The 21849-nt window shown below is 44.1% G+C and overlaps 1 protein-coding gene across 6 annotated transcripts in view; it reads right to left on the reverse strand.

The window, feature by feature from the left end:
- The window catches only part of MYLIP (myosin regulatory light chain interacting protein), a 100533-nt gene that overhangs the window by 65840 nt on the left and 12844 nt on the right, over nt 1-21849 (reverse strand). For 4 of the 6 annotated variants that reach the window (XM_082345427.1, XM_082345430.1, XM_082345428.1 and 1 more), the window contains exons 3-11: nt 20981-21166; nt 19162-19359; nt 18377-18541; nt 17002-17422; nt 14497-14911; nt 12993-13153; nt 12317-12506; nt 9146-9554; nt 5792-5907 (exon numbers count right to left, since the gene is read on the reverse strand). In XM_082345427.1, coding sequence (XP_082201553.1) covers nt 14822-14911; nt 17002-17422; nt 18377-18541; nt 19162-19359; nt 20981-21166 — 1060 coding nt within the window. In that variant the 3' untranslated portion in view covers nt 5792-5907; nt 9146-9554; nt 12317-12506; nt 12993-13153; nt 14497-14821. Of the gene's footprint in view, nt 1-2242; nt 3848-5791; nt 5908-9145; nt 9555-9734; nt 9875-10016; nt 10346-12316; nt 12507-12992; nt 13154-14496; nt 14912-17001; nt 17423-18376; nt 18542-19161; nt 19360-20980; nt 21167-21849 lie in introns of all 6 variants that reach the window. The other 2 variants (XM_082345426.1, XM_082345431.1) reach the window with 2 other exon arrangements.

Genomic DNA, 21849 nt, shown 5'->3' on the forward strand with positions numbered 1-21849 from the left:
AGGACTAAAGAGGCTTCCAATGACCTGGATGATAAACATTTTCAATCAGGGAAAAATATAAAAAACAAAAATAAAACAATAAGGTGATGAATAAAGCGGTTTTAAAAAAGGCAAAAAGGATTTAAAGATTGTTTTCTTCACATTAATTCTTAAACATAACTTTCAGTGGACCACCTTGATTTTATGTAAAGTCAAGAAAAGAAGGAAAGGAAGAATATAGAGTTTTTAAAACATTTTTAAGAATTTATTTATCTATTTTTGGCTGCGCTGGATCTTCGTTGCTGCACGCGGGCTTTTCTCTAGCTGCAGCGAGTGGGGGCTACTCTTCGTTGCGGTGCGCGGGCTTCTCATTGCAGTGGCTTCTCTTGTTGTGGAGCGTGGGCTGTAGGCGTGCGGGCTTCAGTAGTTGTGGCACGTGGGCTCAGTAGTTGTGGCTCGTGGGCTCTAGAGCGCAGGCTCAGTAGTTGTGGCGCACGGGCTTAGTCGCTCTGCTGCATGTGGGATCTTCACGGACCAGGGCTTGAACCCGTGTCCCCTGCATTGGCAGGTGGATTCTTAACCACTGTGCCGCCAGGGAAGTCCCTATAGAGTTTTCAGATGAAAATAAATGCTAAAGAAAGTTGAAGCTTTAGACAGATGAAGACAACAAAGAAGTCATCGGAAAGCCCCATTGAGAAGTCATCGGAAAGCCCTATCGGAAAGTCTCAGTAAGAGACTATACATGTGAGGGGCTGAAAATGGAGTATTCATCCAGCAGGAAAGGACCCAAAAGGAGAGGAGGAAAAGGAAATGGATCATCATGGAAACCAAGACAAATTTTGACAGCCTTAAAGGTGCTGCTGTCTTAAGTTTCTAGAATATGTTATTGGTTGAATTAGGTACAAGTGGCTCCATAGGTAGCAAAAGCCAACTGGTAATCAAGAGACAATGTTGCAACAAAACAAACAGTGTATCTTGGCGATGGCATAACAGACATCTGCCGTGTGTTTGTTCTTGGATACAGCTCTACAGGAGGACTCCTGACCCATTTCTAACAGCATGGCACCAGTGTATTAATCACAATGTTTCTGGCTGTAGGTAATAGGAAAACCAAATAAAGCAGCTTTAATAATAAGAAAAAATGTATTACCTCCCATAGCAGTTAAGTCAGGAGGTAGTAGGAGTGGGCTAGGGTGGGCTGGGTCTCCAGGATCAGTGAATTCAGCTGCTCAATGTTGTCAGGATGACCTGTCTGATCTGCCATACTTTGCATGTGTGCTAGCTCTCCTCATCTTCACAAGATTGCAGTAGCAGCTCCAGGCATCACATCCTCACACAACACCAAAAGCCACAAAAGAAGAGGGCACATGAGCCCCCCTAAAACCCCTTTTTAAAGAAAGAACAGAACTCAAGCAGAAGCTTCCACACCTTCACATCTTTGATTGGTAAGAATTATGTCAAATGTCGCAGTATTTTTCTTTCTCTATCTGGTTTATTTCACTTCGCATATTGCCCTCAAGGTCCATCCACATTGTCACAAATAGCAGGATTTGTTTCTTTTTTATGGCTTAACACTATTCTATCATATATATCTCACATTTTCTTTATCCATTCATCTGCTGATGGACACTTAGGTTGTTTCCATGTCTTAGCTATCATAAATAACGCTGCAATGAATGTGGAGATGCAAATGTCTCTGACATTGCGTTTTCATTTTCAAAGGCCATTCTTAAACCAACCAATGACAAGAGGAATTGGCAGGCAGGGTACGGGAGAAAGGCTATTGGGTAGGCAACAATGGTGTCTGCCATCACCTCTCATTTACACACAATAACAGTCACTCTTTTGTTGTGTACAGTTCTGTGGGTTTTCAGAAATGCATAGAGTTGTGTAACCACCACCACGATGATTAAGATATAGAGAAGTGTATTACGAAAGTGGGTGGATCAACCAGCATGGACTTGCTATTGCGGTATAAACAAGCAAGAAAGAGAGGAGTCATGGTTCTTACATCCTTTGCCCTTTATGAACACACTTCCAGGAAGATGACCAGGCAATGTATAAGTCTGATATAGGAAGGTACAAATAGTGTGTTATAGGGGCTTGAAGAAGGGAGAGACTCCTATGCTGAAGCTACAGCCTGTCCTTGTGACTGTTTCTGGTTCCCAGGACACCTTGTTCAGGTAGCCACTCAAAAGGCCATCTCTGATTGCTGCCCTGTGGTTGTCATGATGGTTAACTTTGCTTTCCAGAACTCACAAACCTTGCTTTATTTTGCCCATCCTTCTTGTCATCCCCCAGTTAGCCAGCTGGGGTAGTTCAGGTCCTCTGTCCAGATTCAGGACCTGTTTTCAGTCCAAAGAGGGAGGCTGGCTCTGCAGAGGGCCTAATTCCAGGGAGGGATGGCTGGCTTCAGGAGGGCATGATGCTAACTTGGTTCGCCTTTTGATCTTCATTATGGCAGGTAGATGATGCTGACAAACTATTGTCTCGTCACAGAGACAAGCATGGCCTCTGTGATGAATTCTAACATAATAAATAATACAGTAAAATGAAATAATGATTATAGCAAGGACAGCAAACACAGTAGCTAACATTTACAAACCAAATGACTGTCCAGTGAGAGCAGCTTTTCAGCCCTATTCAACAATACTTATAGTGTTTAGAGTCCCGTGAATGAGCCCAACTGTGGCTAAAACCAGTCATCTAACCCGGCTTGCTTTCATGCAGGGAGCTGGCGCCAATGCTTGTCTTTACTGCCCAGGGCCAGGACTTGCCCATACAGTGCCTTTGTGCAAAGTAGAAAAAGTCTTCCCTTCCTCTTGATACTTTTCCATCTATTAGAAAAGCATTGTAATATGCAGTAAAATTATAATAGTCAATATACAAATCCTTGGGGTATGAACTGTGAATGGTGCCCCTTAGTTTACAACCAGAACAGCTGTAAACAGTAGCCTTGGGACCCACTTGTTTGGGGCATGAGAATAAGTCCTGTTGTCTCAGAAATGTAGCAGGTCTGGATCAGTGGTTTGAAGGATACCTGGCAGTTTATTAATTTATTCATTCATCACTTATGGAGTGGTTACTATATTCCAGGTGCAGTGCTAAGTGCTATATGAGCGTTATCTCATTTAACCTTTGCAAAATAACTGTGAATAGGTGTTATTTTTATCCCTACTTTATAGATGAGGACATCAGAGTTATTGCTTGCCCTAATTCGCACTGTTCGTGACAGAGCTTAGCTAGAATCTTGATGGAGCTGATACTAAGGTTACCACTCTGCTTCTGAGTACAAGCTCTGACTACATGTATTTACATAAAATAACTCTGTTGGAATTGATGTTGGTAATTCTTATATTCATATTATTGTATCTCTTCATTTTTAATATATTTTGTTGGATTTCTCAGAAAAAAGGAATGGACCCTGTGATTCTTAAGGTGCTGCAGAAGATGAGGATGGAAACACTTTAAACTTGCAAATATTAAGGGGAAAAAAGATTTATCTTTTCAGAGCAAATAACTGAAGATAAGTAACTGTTTCAGCAATAGAGGTGAATTGCATGGGGCTTCTGTGTTGCTGGCTTCAGTGGAGATGGGTCTGATTGTACCCAATTAGGGGGATTAGCTCTCCAAATTGGAAGGATGCTGGCAAAGACTCAAGCATGAGAGCCTGAGCTTTCGCAGTGATAATCCTTTCAATCTTAGAAGACATGGCAGCTTCCTCCCGAGCACATGCCAAAGAAGAATCTAGTTGCCAAACACCAGGTTGTCCTTTCCTCTTGGTTTCTGTAGTCATGAGAGCTTAGCTTTTGGGCCAATAAAATACTCTTGCTGAAGTCCTGCTGTCTTGCTGCCTTCTCTAAGGAAGCTGATTGAAGTGAATGAGAAATGAAAAATTTTGCCCAACGGCTTTTTACTGGGTTCTCTTACATGAAGGATTCTTAATTTAACTGATTTCCTAATTAGATTTAGCAATTAGGGTTGCCCATTAACCTAGAATTTTCCTGTAAGAGTCTCATCCTCCATCATGCCTGCCTGCCTCACAGCACTATAGCTGTATAATTGCAGTTAAATCCACATCTCCTCTTCAAAGCAGAGGAGATATACATAGCCAGATCCCGGTGGCTGGCTCTTGAATCCAGTTGGATTCGAGAATCATGTGCAAAGCACTTTGCCAGGCACCCTGAGGTGATGGAAAGATGAGGGCAATCTGGGATTTCTAGGCTCCCATGAGTCACTCACTTATTAATTTAAAAAATGTTTATTGAGTACCTACTATCTGTTAAGCACTGTTCAGGCGATGGGGATACAGCAATAAACAAAGTAGACAAAGTCCCTGTAGTTTATGCAGACAGACAATAAAGAAATAAATAAGTAAATCTATAGTATGCTACACAACGGTAAGTACAAAGGAGGAACTATTGTAATCCAGGCATATGCATTAAAATGCAAACAAAAACCCTCTGATGCTATGTGTTGGTGCACAGTGCTCTCAGTTATAATGGAAGAAATTCATTTTGACAGAGGAGGGAAGATTTGTGGAAGAATTTGTGCAAGTGAGGAGATTTAAGCTGGAACCTGAAGAAAGTTTAGGTCAGGTGAATACAGCCATGATGCAAATAGGCAAGAAAAAAAAGCTCTCCAGGCATTAGGAAACATTTCAGCAAAGGTCCAGGAGTGCGAAGAGAGGGGATGCAAACCACATTCAGAAGAGCTGAATAGTTTACTCCAGTCTTGGCACTGGTGGGGTAACAGGTGGAACAAGAACCCAGTCTAGAAAGGTATGTAGAGGCTAAGTGATGAAGGGTTTTGACTTTCAAGGAGTATGGGTTGAGCTCTGCTGGCAGTGGCAAGTGCCCTGAGCAGATGTGTTTATAGGCAGCAATGTGTCAAACAGCAATATGTCAGCTGGATGCCTTGTCCAGGTGCAGGAGATACCCGAGGTGGTGTTGGCCCTGGTCGCTGACATCCAGTAGCATTGAGATAAGCAGTCTTTGGTTTTCCTTAAAAAACAGGGGCATTATCTTATGACTCAGATGATTCAGGATAACAAGCTAGACATTTACATTCAAATATGATCTTTCCTTCATTCCTAAGCCACTGATATTCAAGTTCAAGGGCAGTAAACTGAGGCCCTGACAGATTCAGTTTCTTCCTTTTACAGTATAGTTGAGCAACTTGTGAGCTGAAAAGCAGAGATCTACTGATAACCCAATGATTTCTTGCACCAAGCCTCAGTAAAGGCTTCCATTAACAGATGTGGCTTGCATCGTCTCTTGACAAACTGCATATACAGTCAGTTCTCTGTATCTGTGGGTTCCATATTCTAATATTCAACCGTGAATCAAAAATATTTGAAAAAACAAAATTCCAAAAAGCTCCAAAACGCAAAACTGAAATTTGTTGCATGTTGACAACTAGTTACATGGCAGCTACATTGTATTAGGTATTACAAGTAATCTAGAGATGATTTAAAGTATATGGGAGGACACGCTTAGGTTATATGCAAATACCACACCATTTTATATAAGGAACGTGAGCATCTGCAGATTTTGGAATCTGTGAAGGGTCCTGGAGCCAAATCCTGTGGATACTGAGGGATAACTGTTGATGGTCAGAGACATACAGTAAGGAATGAATTCTACCATCTTCACTCTCCTGACATTGCACTTTACCCTCATGGTTCATAAGTAATAAACAGCCCTAAAGAGAAGGAACAAATGCTTTCATTTCATGAGTTTATTTCACTATCACCCCCCCGCCCCAGTTGACTCTCCTTTGCTAACTCAGCCAACAAAGATATTTGGTTCACCTGAGTTTAAAGAAAAATATTTTCCATTCCTTTGTTCTTTCTTCCTCCGTATTTTCCTTCCTTATATTTATTAGGCTCATTTTCTTGTTTCCTCTCTTTGTCGCTGCTTACAGTGTCTGGAAAGGAAGAACAGAGATGCTTGCATGGGGGGTTTTAGACATTTTTGCCACACTGTGTATATAAGGTGAGTCCTTTCCCATCTTTCCTCAATGTCTTGAGCGAAGTATCCATTTCTCAGGAATGCTTTGTGGAGTTGGCTCTAATATGCTGGCCTTTTTCCTGGTGGGTGTGGGCCTGGAACGGGGGCTGCCCTCCAAAAGTCCACCGTGCTGGTTACAGAAAGAGGACGCAGTGCACACACATTCTCCCCTCCAACTCGAAGGCCTAACCAGCCCAGGCTCTTGTTCTTTCCTCAGGGATTACTGGTGGTAACATGAAGCCAGCTGAGTTGGGCTGGTGAAGAAATGGGTATTAACAATGATACTTTGAAAGTGCACAAGCTAGCCAAGATGTAAGTCCTTCAGTTGTTTTCAACAATCCTTTCAGTCGGTCAAAAACACAGTGCTGGACATCCCAGACTGCTAATCCCATCCCCTAATCTACCTGTATACCTTCTGTTTGTTTAAGGTTCTTTTTTTCCCCCTAGAAAACACATGATGATTTAAAAAATTGCTTTATGCGGTGGAACTGGGCTGTTTCAAAGCAGAAGTATAAGAACCACGAATAGTGAGGATTCTTGCAATCAACAGCTTACCCTCAATCTCAAGGGGGTGGAGAAAATTTGGGCTGCCATGCTCATTAAACAAACAAACAAAAAACAAAGAAGCAAAACCATTTATTTGCCATTAAGTCCCTTCAGACGTTCTGGGTGAGACCCTCTGAGGCCCTGTGTGACTTTGCCGCCATGTTGGATGGGGCTTCAGAACCCCACTGGCCTGCATCTGTGAATTAATCCCAGTGTGGGTGTCAGGGATGGGGGCGTCCTACACTACACCAAGCAATTCTCAGATATCAGCAGGGTGTCGAGAATTCAACTCAGTTCTAACACCATCTAAGCGGAGACAGCATCAGATTCCACGGGGTAAGGGTTCAGTCCCGCAAGACTGCTCTCCCCAACTTCTGAGGTAAATCGAAAGCCCAGGTTGTCACCTGTGCTTCTGATTGGCTATAAACCAGAGGCTCCCACAGCCCCCTCCTCAGGTTTGATTAATTTGCTAGAGCGGCTCACAGAACTCTGAGAGACAATTCACTTACTAGATCACCGGTTCATTATAAAAAAAAAAATATATCCCAGGAGCAGCCAGATAGAAGAGATGCTTAGGGCAAGGTGTGTGGGAAAGGGCACCGAGCTTCCATGCCCTCTCTAGGCGCCCCAAGTCTCCACATGTTCACCAACCAGAAGCTCTCTGAACCCTCTCCTTTTGGGTTTTATGGAGGTTTCATTACATAAGCATGATTGATTAATTCACTGCTTATTGGTGATTGATTCAAGCTCCAGACTCTCTCCCCTTCCCAGAGGCTGGGGGAATGGGACTCAGAGTTCTGACCCTCTAATCTCATGGTTGGGGACCCTGGCAAGGTGAGGTCCAAAAGTTACCTCATTAACATAACCAAAGACATATTTATTGCTCTCATCACTAAGGAAATGCCAAGGGTTTTAGGAGTTCTGTGCCAGAAATGGTGACAAAGACCAAATATATATTTTTATTATGAATCACATCACAACTTGACTGCTGGCTCTCCGTCTTTCTAGCTCCGTGACCTTTAGAAGTCACTTCATCTTTCCGTGCCTCAAGTTTTCATCTATAAATGAGGCCAAAAAGAGTACCTACATCACAGGCACATTGTGAGGATGAAACGAGTTGATTCCCGTAAAGTCGTTAGAATGGTCTAGCCTCTGGTGCTGGACCTCTGTTAACATCCATGCTAAGGGACCCTACCAAAGAGTATTAAGTAGTACTGTGCATAAATTTAGGTTAAATACCAGAGGGGAGAGGGGAAGCTTGGTGGTTTCTCCAAAGGAAAAAGAACTTTCAAACATCAGGATGCTATGAAGGAGGAAAAGCTTTCCAGAATCAATTATTGAAATGAGGGCGGGGCTCATGGCTCCCACAGACTAGAGTGTAGGGTACCCCTTACACTTTCCCCTGCAAAGAGTCAGAAAGCAGAAGAGGGGGCACTGAGAAAGATTTGTAATTCTGCTTTAAGTTTCCTCTTCCAGTATAATGGGTTATTTGTATACACCTGCTCTTGGTAGAACTTACATAGATATTAATATCTAACACCCAGTAAAGTCATGGTGATACACATGCAGAGACTTGGGCTTGAACAGATAACCTGAGTGCCATTTAGAAGGTACTGCCTGACCCTAGGAGTGTCATGCACGCCCCCCAGTGATAAGAATCGTGTGGCACGGGCAGAGGTGGCCTTTGAAGAAGCTTAGAAATGGTAGCTCCCCTAACTAGGAGTACTAGGTAGTACCCCCTAACTCTCTCCACATACACTCTCCTGGCCCGTATCAGCGGCAGCCTCCAGGTTTGAACACAAAGGACATTCGTTCCATGAAATCATTGTATAAAGCTGGCCTCTTTCTGTTATGAATAATAATGAAATTGGGGGTGAAGGAGAAAGGCAACTCCCCATTTGAAGCTACAAAAAGGCTGTGATTCATTTTTAGTCTCTTTATTAAGCAGCCTAGTTTCAGTTAGATAATTTGCAGCAAAGTTCTACCCTGGAGCAAGTTTCCTCAGTCATGTTAAATTCATGGGGAAAATCCTCCCAGGATTTAGAACTGAAAAATAGACAGCTTTAATAACAGAAACGTTGATGTAAAGAGCAGAGAAAGGCAGTGTGTTCTAACCATTTAGGGAAAAAATAGGTAAGATGTTACTATTAAGCCCTGCTATATTTTTATCCTACCGTTTTCTTCATCTGAAGGAATACTGACGTGAGCTTTTAAATTCTGAATGATTATCTGACAGCTTCTATCTTTAGGACAAATTATCAGCAAGGGTTTTATTTCGCTATTACCTTTACTCAAAACACAGAGGACACATGCTTCCTGGAGCCCAGATGAGGAAATGAAATCTACAGACAAGAGTGCCATGAACAGAACAGCAGAACCCAGCTACTTCGAGGTTGCCTTGGTGGACATTGCCCTTCTTCTCGAGTGTGGCTGGGATAGAGATGAATAGGGGCCCACAGCACCCTCTTGGATGTAGTCCCAACCTAACTTCCCAGTCGCATCTCTCACCATCCCCTCCAGCCACATACCCTATATTCCGGTTACACCAAACTGCCCACTGGTCCCAAATATGCTGCATGTTTGAACACTCTCCTGCCCACATTTCCTACCTGGGCAAGTTTCAACTCATCTTTTAAGAGTCATCTGCAATGTGACTTTCTTCCAGAAATCTTTTCAACTCCAAGCAAAGTTAGTGGCACCTTATTCTGCTCTTCCATAGTACCCGGTACCTGCTTCGTTACGGAGCGCAGTGCACCGGAATTCTTCGTTTACAGTGTCAGTTCCCCCTGTGATCCTGAAGGGCGAGGACTTCACCTGGGATATCTGAACCCTCCAGCCCAGTGTTTCTCAACAGCAGCAATATTGACATTTTGGGCCAGAAAATGTCTTGGTGTGAGGGCTGTCCTGTGCACGGTAGGACGTTTAGCATCATCTCTGGTCTCTACCCACTCAATGCCAGTAGCACACCATCCTTGGTGTGATGATAAAGAACCATCTTCAGACACTGCCCAGTGCCTCCTGGGGAGAAAATCAGCCTGGATGAGAACTACAGCTGCTCTAGCCCTAACAGAGAGCCTGATACATACCAGGTGCTTAATATATATTTGCTGAGTTAATAAATCAATGTCCAAGTTAATGAATACAAACTGAATGAACCACAGATGAAGAAAGATCTTACTGTATCTTTCACACACTCACCAAACTTAGGATCTTTATTCCAGAAGTCTCTTTATGACTTGGTTCTACTTTCTTCCTATTTTATCACCCTTTGTCCCTCACCTGCAGGCTCTTCCACATCCTCATGCTTTGTTTTCCTTCCCGCCAATCCAAATTCTGTACTGAATGCAAGGCGAAGAACAACTTATCTACTTCAAAAAGCCTTCCGCAAATGCACCCAATCCACAGGGACTTCTTCACATTCTTTAAACATTTACGAAAAATTATAAGCATATATATTTGCATATATACGTATATACATACATGTATGTGCAATACTATTGGTCTTAGAACTATTATCATCTTTTTGTTTCACACAAGTGTATAGGAGTTTTCTTCTCAACCAGAAGAATCGCTCCTTGATAGAAGGCTTGCTTGCTTATGCTTTTGAGATTTTTCTTCCCCTTAGCATTAGCACAAGTTTATGAACAACAGATGTTTAGCTTTTGCTTGAAGTGTATTTTTTTCCATAAGCATCTGGCAGGTGTGTTAAATCTGTGTAATTGGTGTGGTCTTGACATAGTTTTGTTTTTAAAAGGCATAGGGCTCTTTAGCGTCTTGCAGTTTTTAAACAAACTCATTTCAAGGAGATTCTGCAAATATGAATAAAAGTAATTTGCAATGTTATAGGATTTCTGTGAGAAGGCACTAAATATGATAAGCAATGAGAAAGGCAAAAATGGCTGCATTTGGTCTTAAATTCTGACTGTGCTCAAACTCCACGTAGGCTTCTTTTTCCACTGCTTGGTAAAACTATCTTAAAAACATTGGCTTCCTGGTTTATTCTGAGCTCTCTCAGCGCCAAAGCATCCGTTGCACCATCCTGCTTCAGGCTTACTTGCAGTGACTCATACATGCACTCTCCCAAGGCTTGTGTTTGGAAATCTGCTCAAACTTCTGGGCTATAGGGCATTTCTTTCTCACATTTCTCTTGGAAGAGTTCATGCTTTGCCCAAGAGTAGTCACCCGTGGGGCTTCTGATCCTCAGTGTTCAATGGCAGGGTTAAGGGGACAACCCCAGAATGTACCCACATTGCATTTGAGCTCCACATCTGCAACAGGATCAACGTAGAGTAGACATATAGGGTGGGGGAAATGTCTCTAGCTTCACTGCTAATTTTTGTAACCCTTAATAAAAGGATGAAAGAATGCTTTTGTTCACATCTCATAGATCGTGACTTTTGGCAGAACAGCCTCTTGAGCCTTCTGTTTCTCCAGAGTTCCAACGCTGATTCCTCTCTGCTGTACCTTTTGGCTCACCCTCTCCATGGCCCCCTCCTCTATGCCTACTGAGTCCTCCCATTTAAAATGCAAAACGCAAACGCTTCTCTTGAGCCCGCCTCCTCCTACGGTACCATCTTGACTTAACTCCACCTTGTCACCAATGCATGTCGGCCCCCCTTTATCACTTCCATGTCCCTGTCTCACTTTCATACTCAGCTCACTACAATCTGGCAACCTTGGAGTATGCCCTCAATCTCAAAATACACCCACTCTTTCTTGGAACTTGGGACCACCTGATATTGCCACATTCGTATGGCCATTTCTGGCCCTCCAGCTCCTTGACTCTGCTGGCCTGCCTGTTTGGACGTAGTGGACATGCCCGTTTGAAGTTGTCTCTGGGCTTGGCTTTCAGTCCCTTGATTTTTCCTCGTCCCTTTGTCTTTCTCAGACTCCTTCCTAGTCTCACCGTCCACCTTAGGTCTAGGTCATTTCAGGGTTCCATCTTCAGCTTTATTCATTTCCCCCCTTAATGCTCTCCCTATGATGACTTCTTGTCATGTCTTCAAATATCATGTCATTGTCATGTCTTCAAATATCAATTAAATGTAATGGCCACTAAATGCCTCTCTTTACCTTTTCCATCCTCTGTAAGTTCCAGCCCATGTTTTCAACAGACCCCAGGTTTGCCAGTCATCAAGCATCTCAAATGCATCATGTTCAAAACCAGATTCGATTCCATTCCTACCCCCATGGCTTGCTCCCCTCTGTTTGTCCCTCTGTTAACGACTATTTGTTCCAAGATATAAGCAGAATTGGTGTATGACTTCTCTGCCTCACTAAATACTGCTCATACTTCCGAAGGCTCTTGATCTGTTTCATTTTCATGTCGATAGATGATCAAAACTGAGTTCTTGCCTCTGCTCTCTTCCTGCTCTTGTGTATGCTTTCCTCTGTGGTTCCTTGTGTTCCCTGTGCAAGAAACCAGATCTGATTGCCACTCTCCCATCCCAAAAGTTCCTGGTTCTGAAGGCAGTGGAGAACCAAGTCCAAATGAAGCCTGGAATTCAAGGTCGCTCACCACGGTAACTCTAACCACGTTCCCTTCAGAACTTCATTTCTTACCACTTCATTGACCACAGGGGGATGGGCCAGCCTCCCAAACTGCATTCTAACCCTGTATGCACCATATACTTTCTTCTCCACCTGATAAAATTCAACTAGAATGTTAAGGCTCAGCTCAAAGGGTCTTTGTGAAGCACCCTTACCCTTGGCTCTTAAGGAGAATTAACCATCACCTTCCGTGCCTACACAGAGCTTTTCTTTTAGCTCTCTTAAGTCACCTTGTAATACAGTAGTTTTCATGTTAGTCACTGAGCTTGAGGAGTCCATGGTGTAGTGGGGTGAACAATATCTTATCCATTTGTTGGCCTGTCATCCATCCATCCATTATTCTGGTCAGCATTTTGAGACTACCACATTTAAGATCCTCTCCAGTGTTAATATTCTATCATTTTGAATATTATTTAATTTCTATAGAGAGAGAAAATAGTGTAAATTACAGGTTTAAGTACATGACATGGGCATCCTGTATCATTCGTGTCTTGATCATTATTAAATTTCCAGTGCTCAATAGTAACTTAGCAGGTGCTCAATAAATGTGTTGATTGAACAAATAAGTTAATTCCTAGAAACTGATGGGAGGTTGACTTAGGTATAGGAATAGTGGAAAACAAATCTTGTTTTTCTCAATTTTTAAAAAGTTGTTTGCTTGAAATCATTGCACTTGTACCGAACTGAACCTCTGTAGCAGCTGAAATTACTTGACTGCTACAGATAGTTCTGAGTTACATATATTATGTGCACTGTTCTCTACTCCACAAAGTATTTCCTTTGAGCACACACTGGCACACTCAGGGCAGCGAGGTCCCAGCAGCAGCAGGCTAGCCATCCTATAGAATGCAGCCCTAGAGTCTGTAGGCTGAGGCCATCTCTGCTGGGACCCAGCCCGGCACTCACCTGTCCTGACCAGGCAACGCACTAGTGGCATCATCTGGGTTTACAGTTTTAACTTCCAACTTCGCCATTCCCCTCCTTCTCCAATACTTTACAGTCCTTTTCCCAATTTTTACTTTTCGTCTGCTTGCGTATATTACCCTATTTTCACCTACATTCCAATCCTATAAACCAGAAAACATAGATGAATGAGTAACTGGGTAAATAGTCTCCTCGATTAGAGCCAATACCTTAAACGTGTTCAAACTTTCCACGAAGGACCACATTAGATACCAACCATGACGTCATCCATGCTCTATTAAATGAATAAAAACTGGCTTAAATGACAATAACTGTGAAGATACAAACACCCGTGTTTGCTTTAACATCTTTATTATCCTGAATATAAAAGACAGAAATCCTTTAAGATATAACAGAGTTCTTTATATGTGAAACATTACTTTTTTACAAGTGAAAAAATAAATACCTCTTGGAATAAAGGCTTATATGCTAATATGTGCCATAAAAAAGTAGAGTTTTAATATCTGACAAAATGTCTGTGCAAAGAAACAAATGCATAAACACATTACTGCTACATTAAGGCAATATGAAAAGTATACTCAGAAATCTCAGTAAAGTGACAGTGTAGGTTTCTAGCTTTAACTTAGCTAGTATTGCACCCAATAAGGTCATCCAGGTTCCAGACATCCTAGAAAACCAACAAGCTGACCAGGTTCCAAAATGCCCAAGTGGGAGTGGAAAACATGATTAAGAATACAGAAACAAAAAACCCCCGAAACCCCTCTAAAACATATAGAGGGACAACAAAAAGTTAATACACTTAAGCATTTACTACCAAAAAAAAAGCTTACGATATCTAGGATATCTACGATAAGGCTGTAAAAGGCTTGATGGCTCAAGCAAAAGCAACCCCACCGGTTGAAGCTGGAGCAGGGTGCGTCGGAGAACTCACGAACCACCCCTACTTTGTACACGGTGAAGCTTCATCTCAGCGAGCAATGCTCTTCCTTCCAAGGAACTTGTGCTCCCTTTTCAATCTTAAAATATTCCACCAACTCAAGAGGCCCAAGGAGTGCTGACTACTCCACAGAAATCGTCTAACCAGACTGGTAGCATTTTATAATTGAAAGGCTTGGGGACAGGGTAAGGAGAGGGGGAGGGGGAAAGAATAGGACACCATCCAGGTGGAGTGATCTGTTTTCCACTGGTCAGACTGGTTTAAATCTGACAACTTTGTGTCTACTCTAAAAAAGTCCCCGAATCGATTTTTAAATATGTTTGCCCCCCAATCTTTCTTGAACAAGTTAGAAAAACAGAAATGACATTAAAATGACAACTATCTCTTTAAGAAAAATTTTCCTATTAAAAATGTCCAGAGCTCTGTGACCCGTACAAAAACAACCAAGTAAATCCTTAAAATGAATTCTTACAAAATTGGCTGCAAGTAGGAAACTTACCTTGGGATACGTTAGGGAGACTTAAACATCATTTTCTAAAAGGTACTCACTTTTGGGCTATGCTGCCACTTAACTGACGTCAAAGATCTTCCTGATTTCTTTACTTGATCATAAAAAGAAGAAAAGTCCAAGGAATGTGTCTGGGTCCCAGAGCTCTTCCTGGTCACCAACCCGGAGGTGCTGATTCTACGCATGGTACATTTTGGCGGTGAGGAGTAGTCATACTGTTTCTATTCTTCTTTTTTTTTTTTTTCCCCTAAACGTTGCATGGCAGATGGGCGTTGGAGTATTTATTCTCTCCACAATCTATCATGTTTATAGTTTATACTAGTGCAGTTCATGGAGACATGGCATGTCCGGTAAGTACACAGCAGATCAGATCACAGTCAGGTTGAGAAGACTGGTGTGGGTCGGCAGGTAGACGTGCTGGACGTGGTCCACCCGTGACCTGCAGACAGGACAGGACTGGAAAAGAGAAGCCGACAGTATGGGTTAGGACACTTCCAAGGATCTGTGTCTTCAGTGTTCACCCGTGGTACCTATTACAGTGCTTTTTCTAAATACGTTGTGGTCACAATTATTTCTAGCTTTCCACTGGGAGAGATCTTTGCTTTCTAACAAGTCTGACATTTTATACTTGACAAAGGATTAAAAATAAATACTATGAAAAAGTATAAATGAATGAAATTAATCAGGTTTTCAGTCAAACTCTAAACAAGGCACCGTGAGTAAAGTGATTACTGAAGACTTCTTGCTGTGCAATGAGGCTGTGGTCCCTACATGGGCTGATTATGAAGTCTCAGGCAGGGATGAAGGAGACCCTTCTGGAGACTGTGTCCTTGGCTCAGCTGGCTCAGGGTGCATCACTGGGTGGATGCCACGTGGCCAGTGAGCATGGCTGCTCCTAGTCACAGGTCACAGCTCCACACCCCTGGCTGGCCTCTCAGCAAGCATGTCCCTTCCTCAGCCACATGGGGAGCCTTAGGCATGACAACCAGACTATGTGGATGAAAGAGGCAAATCCATGACCACTTCTGGGGAAATAACTTGTCTTAGGAGCGTGATCTACTCTAAGGAAGGACCAAGTAAATCCTTGGGCATCCTCTTGGCTCATATGTAGCCCTAAAAATAGTTCTGAAATTAGCAGCTTCTGAGGGACTAGATGTTATTTAGGGCTGATTTTACATAAAATCACAGTGACAGTTAGCCAACGGTTCTGGGAAATGAAAACAAATTGAAAATATTATTGTAAAAGGAAATGCAAGGTGCAAGAAAGAAAAAGATACTACGTAAGAGGTGCTTTTATTTTTTTTTACTAATATTAAAATTAGTTTGACTTGCTAAGTGAGAGCTAATCCAAGGGGACCTAGGAGGCATAGGCAGTACTAAAAAGAAATGAATCACAAAAAATTAGGCAACAACCCACCCATGGATAACTGAGAGTTAACTATCACTCAAAACTCTAAGAATTCTTTCCCAAATAATACAAGTAAGTAAAAAAGACCATCCTCCGAAGTGTCAAGAAGCAGAGACAACATGAAAGGGAAGAGAAGGAGGTGACCAGCCCCCAGGAGGCCTGGATTCCAGTGCCCGGCTCAGCCACTAACTAGATGTGGTACCTTGTGAATCTGAACCTCATATCCAGGACTTGAAAGAAGCCTATGATTTAGTAATTACATTGTTGGAAAGAGTGTGCTAATCTAAACTGTTTCCAAAGGGCAACACCTTCCAAGTCACAGATACAAAGACCCTCTGGATGGAGATGGACATTCTCCATCTGTGCCTCCACAAGTCAGCGCCTGGCCCATGCCAGCCGGCTGACCCCTCACCTGGAGCTGGGAGGACCCTCACCTGGGGCTGGGAGGACCCTCACCTGGAACTGGAAACTCCCCCTCACCTGGAGCCAGGAGGACCCTCACCTGGAGCCAGGAGGATCCTCACGTGGAACTGGAAATGCCCCCTCACCTGGAGCCAGGAGGACCCTCACCTGGAGCTGGGAGGACCCTCACCTGGGGCTGGGAGGACCCTCACCTGGAGCTGGAAACTCCCCCTCACCTGGAGCCAGGAGGACCCTCACCTGGAGCCAGGAGGATCCTCACGTGGAACTGGAAATGCCCCCTCACCTGGAGCCAGGAGGACCCTCACCTGGAGCCGGGAGGATCCTCACCTGGAACTGGAAACGCCCCCTCACCCGGAGCCGGGGGGACCCTCACTTGGAGCCAGGAGGATCCTCACCTGGAACTGGAAATGCCCCCTCACCTGGAGCCGGGGGGACCCTCACCTTGAACCGGGAGGACCCTCACCTGGAGCCGGGAGGCTCCTCACCTGGAACTGGAAATGCCCCCTCACCTGGAGCCAGGAGGACCCTCACCTGGAACTGGAAATGCCCCCTCACCTGGAGCCAGGAGGACCCTCACCTGGAACTGGAAATGCCCCCTCACCTGGAGCTGGAAACATCCCCTCATCTGGAGGCGGAAGGACCCTCACCTGGAGCCAGGAGGCCCCTCACCTGGAGCTGGAAACGCCCCCTCACCTGGAGCTGGGAAGAGCCTCACCTGGAGCTGGGTGGCGCAGCCCTCGCAGCACACAGTGTGGCCGCAGGGGCAGAAGGCTGAGTTGATCTCACCCTCGCAGCACAGCACGCACAGCATGGCCTCCTTGAGCTTGCGCAGCTTCTCCTGGAGGGCCCGGGTCTGCTGGCAGCCAAGGCCCTCGCAGCTGCCGCAGCTCATGCTGCTCTCCGAGGACTTCAGGGGAGAGTTTGGGGGGCTGGGGTCGCTTCTCGGCACGAGATCCACCACACCCGCGTTGTACAGAGCCCTCCTGGCGTGGTCATACGCCTCCTTGGAGGTTCTTTTAATATCGAAGACATACTTCTTGCCCAGGTTGATGTTTTCGTTCAGAAACAGAGAAGCCAAGTGGCCCTTCAGGTCTCGGCTGTACTGCATCATGACGGCACTGGTCACCGTGTCGCACCTACGGACAGAGATGGAACACCCACCTCAGTACGGACAGGCCTGGGCATTCCCACGAGCCAGACCTTAAACACTGCTGTGAAGAAGGATGCTCATGGGAGCAGACATTAAATATTCTTGTTTGTGTGCTTGAAAATGAATTCTTCCAGTTTCACAGGTGTTAGGTATTTCAATGATTCTACCTCTGTGCTTCTCAAGTGTCTCCAAAGGAAGGACTCCTGATCAGGCAGCTGTAAACCAGAGGGCACCTCCACCTCCAGGGACAGAACTACAGTCCAAAGCAGCTTATGGCAAGAAAAAGGACATTTTTCTTTGTAGTCTTGGCTTTCTGTTAAAAATTTCTACAAATTTTCCATTCTGCTCCACAATGAGTGTGTCTACTCTAACATAAAAAAAGGGTTGGTTGCCTGCCAATTAAACTTCTTAGCTTTTAATAAACTTTCCAAATACTTGAGTCAAATCGCAAGTCTACTTTAAAGCACCCTTGGAAATAAGGCTATCAATACAGTTATCGAGACATCCTCACTACACACTGAGGATTCAGGGTAGCAGCTCTCCCAGGAAGGAAAGACGACTTGGGTCATCCTGCGGGAAGAGGGCAAAAGCAGCGGCTGAACAGGCCCCACCGCTCAGTCACCTGGGGGAGGGGGAGCTATGAGGAAACAGGCTAAGAGATAAGCAGTAGAGCGAATCCATGCAGCTCACACTCTCACACACACACACACACACACACACACACACACACACACACACACCCTGAGGGAAAAGCAGGATGATGTTGAGAAGGACCCCACTGCTACGGCAGAAATGAAGGGTTCGAAAACAGCCGATTTCTTAAGCTCTGTACAAGGTTCACTGACACAGTGATACCAGGACCCACAGGAGCCTTGCTGTCACCTGGAAACCTCAGCACTGTGGCAGACGCTGGGGTTACGGGGTGCACAGGGGTACGTGCCTGTAAAAAGCATGCGTCTCAGTGATGGCTCGGTAGAGCCCGCTGGCTGCCCTGGTGCTGATCATCTTGAACAGGAGCACGATGCTGTTCCCAGACTCCTTGGTGACGGTGAGGTACACGTTCTTCCCTGACTGGGTAGCCATCTGCACGACAGGGTAAGCGATCCTGAAAGGTGGGAAGAGAAAAGTGAGCAAGCCCAGGGGAGATGGGTCACCGTGTGTGTGCTCCTGCAGGGTTCCCATGTGCTCGGGACCCAGCCGTAAAGCTGGACGCTCTGCCTGGGACCATCAGATAAGCACTCTGCTCCCTAGGTAGAAACGCTCTTTGAAAAGCAGTTGGGGGTAAGTGGAGAGGCGCACTGGAGCACGTTTTGGAGGGTGTGTGTGTGTGTGTGTGTGTGTGTGTGTGTGTGTGTGTGTGTGTGTGTGTGTGTGTGTGTGTGTGTGTGTGTGTGTGTGTGTGTGTAGGTGTGTGTGTGTGTAGGTGTGTAGGGGTGTGTGTGTGTGTGTGTGTGTAGGTGTAGGTGAAATGAGATTTTTATAGCTGTGGATGACATTTGAAAAATATTAACTCGGTCACATCAGTACACTTGAGCCTAAATTTTAAAAAAATACTGGAATGGTTATCAAGGCCTGAATAAAATGAATGTACCTACCCAAAATGAAACACATTGTTCCTAAAGGATGACTGTATAGTAAATCCCTCTCCATTTCCTATTTTTACCATCAGAGCTACAAAAGTACGTACACACTTAGGTCTAAACAAAAATTTAAGACTTGGGTTACCTATTAATTGGGCTGAAGTCATCTTTACAAATTGAGATTCCTTCAGGTCCAACCCCAATGAGGAGTTTCTGCCCTTCGCTGTCCCTCACAGAATGCCATTCTGTGCCGTAGTTTTCCATTGCCGACACAATCTGCAAAACTTGGTATTCAGCCGAAGCCTGGCTGGTCCCCTCCAACTCCTTATGCTTTGCCACAATGCTGCAAGACACCAAAAGGGCAGAGAAGCATACAGAGAGATTAACTGATGCAGTCTTCAGAGATAAATCGGTATCATTTTCACTAGTGAATTATACTGACACTGTCATCTACGAATCACAAAAACTCAAAGCTATATACTATTGATGTTTCATTTATTTAGCAAACTTATTGTAAAATACTTTTAAGACACTGTTCAAGATCTCAACTATTAAATAATTAGGAAAAAAAACTACTGGGGATGCCAGAAGGGGATGAATGAAAAGAACTATGGAAAATCTCTAAAAACATACATAAGAGGGGCTTCCCTGGTGGCACAGTGGTTGAGGGTCTGCCTGCCAATGCAGCGGACACGGGTTCGAGCCCTGGTCTGGGAAGATCCCACGTGCCGCGGAGCAAGTAGGCCCGTGAGCCACAACTACTGAGCCTGCGCATCTGGAGCCTGTGCTCCGCAACAAGAGAGGCCGTGATAGTGAGAGGCCCACGCACCGTGATGAAGAGTGGCCCCCGCTTGCCTCAACTAGAGAAAGCCCTCGCACAGAAACGGAGACCCAACACAGCCAAAAATTAAATAAATAAATAATAAAATTAAAACAAACAAACAAACAAACAAAAATACATAAGAAATTTATACATAGCAATGTCTCATGCATTTGTCTAGATTTGCTTTCTAAGTTTCATTATAATATAGCATTAAATGGGATTGATTAGGTCATTTGCAACTGAAAAATGCAGGATCTATTTTATCTATTGGGGCGGACAGCCTCCAATACCGTCCTTAAAGGTCCCCACCTCCTGGTATCCATGCTCTCGTGTAACTTCCTTCACTTGAGTGCACACTGGAGTAATGACTTGCTTCTAATGAACAGAATACGGCCAAAGTGATGTGCTGTCACTCACTTCTGAGATTAAGTTATAAAGAGACTTTGAATCCATCTTGGGTGTTTGTTCTTGCTCTGACTCAATTGCTCATCCTTGGGGAAGACAGTCACCACGATATCAAACAGCCCCCCGAAGAGGCCGCCGTGGTGAAGGCACAGGCCAGCCAACAAGCCATCTGAGCCAAACTGGAAGCAGATCCCTCCCTCAGCTGAGCCTTCAGATGAGACTGAACCCCACCAGCAGCTTGACTGCAGCCTCCTGAGAGATCTGGAGCCAGAGAACCCAACCGGGCCACGGCCAGATTCCTGACCCAGAGAACTGTGAGATGATTTTGTTGTTTTAAGCCACTAAGTTTAGAGGGGCAACCCTGTTACCCAGGAAGAGATAATTGAGACATCTTTGTTAGGTCTCTTGGTTTAATCCCTGCTGGGACGAAGAAAATGCCGATAAACATGACAGACTTTTTAAGAGATATGCATTCTTAAAAGGTCAGAGATTTTACAATTCCTGTTATATAGTATTTTGTATAAGGGCATTTATTTGTGTGGATTATATTTTGTGTTTATAAGTTTCTCAAAGAAAAGGCTAAGAATCTTTTGAAAATAGTGGGTTATATTGGGCAACGGTCTAGTCTCAACCTCACAAGTTACCTGTTATCTATCATAGTTTGATTTCCTTCTGGAAACTCTTATAAATTTGCTAGACGTGGGACGGTAAACACGAGCCCGCACTGCAGCCTCACCTGCTCAAGGCGGCACTGGAGAGCTCCTTGGCACACAGCCCCTCAGAGCTGTACTTGGCCGTGTTCTGGCTGTAGTCCCCAAACTTGGTCTGCGCCAGGAGGGCACTGAGTTCCACCGCTTGCTCTGGTGAACACTGGAGGTGGCCTGCCAGGAGGGCCTCCTTGATATGCAAGAAAAAGATATGCCTGCAAAGCAATGTGAGAGTGAGGTTATGCTGGGGGACTAACTTGGTATCGGACCCAACTGCTTAGCAATTTCATAATCCCATTTAAGTAAGGAAAAGAGAGCAAGGAAGAAAGCTGCCTTAAAAATGCTTACTGTTACAGACCTTTTTTTTTAATCATGAGTAGTAAGGCAAAATAAGTCTAAGGATTAAGTTTCTCTGAAACAAAAAGTCTAACCTGAACAAAACAAGTCTAATTATGACAAGTTCAGTAACATTCAAGTTACAAAATAATTATATACATGTTTCTGCATTATACTATTTAAAAGAAATTATCTTAATCAGAAAAATTTTATCTTGATGTGTAACTGTTATCTTAAAATCCTCACCTTTATTCAAATGACCCTCAAATCTCTAGTTTTAACCCCAACTTCTCTCCTAAGGATCATATTCAAATATCCAAGTGCTAACAGACTTCTCCACTGGATGGTCTTCAGTATCCCAATTTCACCTTCTTCAAAGCCAAACTTCCTCCCCAAACCCACTTTTTCTCCCATTGGAAACCAGAGACTGATTTGTTATTTTTACCGCAGACTCACTTTTGACTCTTCATCTTCCTTCTGTCTCTGAAAACTCTTTAAATCCAGTTCCGTTTTTCCCATTTTTACCTCCTCTATCCTACTTGCAGCTCTCAACTGTCAAGAG

The sequence above is a fragment of the Balaenoptera borealis genome (assembly GCF_965194805.1).
Source record: "Balaenoptera borealis genome assembly, chromosome: 12".
Taxonomy (NCBI): domain Eukaryota; kingdom Metazoa; phylum Chordata; class Mammalia; order Artiodactyla; family Balaenopteridae; genus Balaenoptera; species Balaenoptera borealis.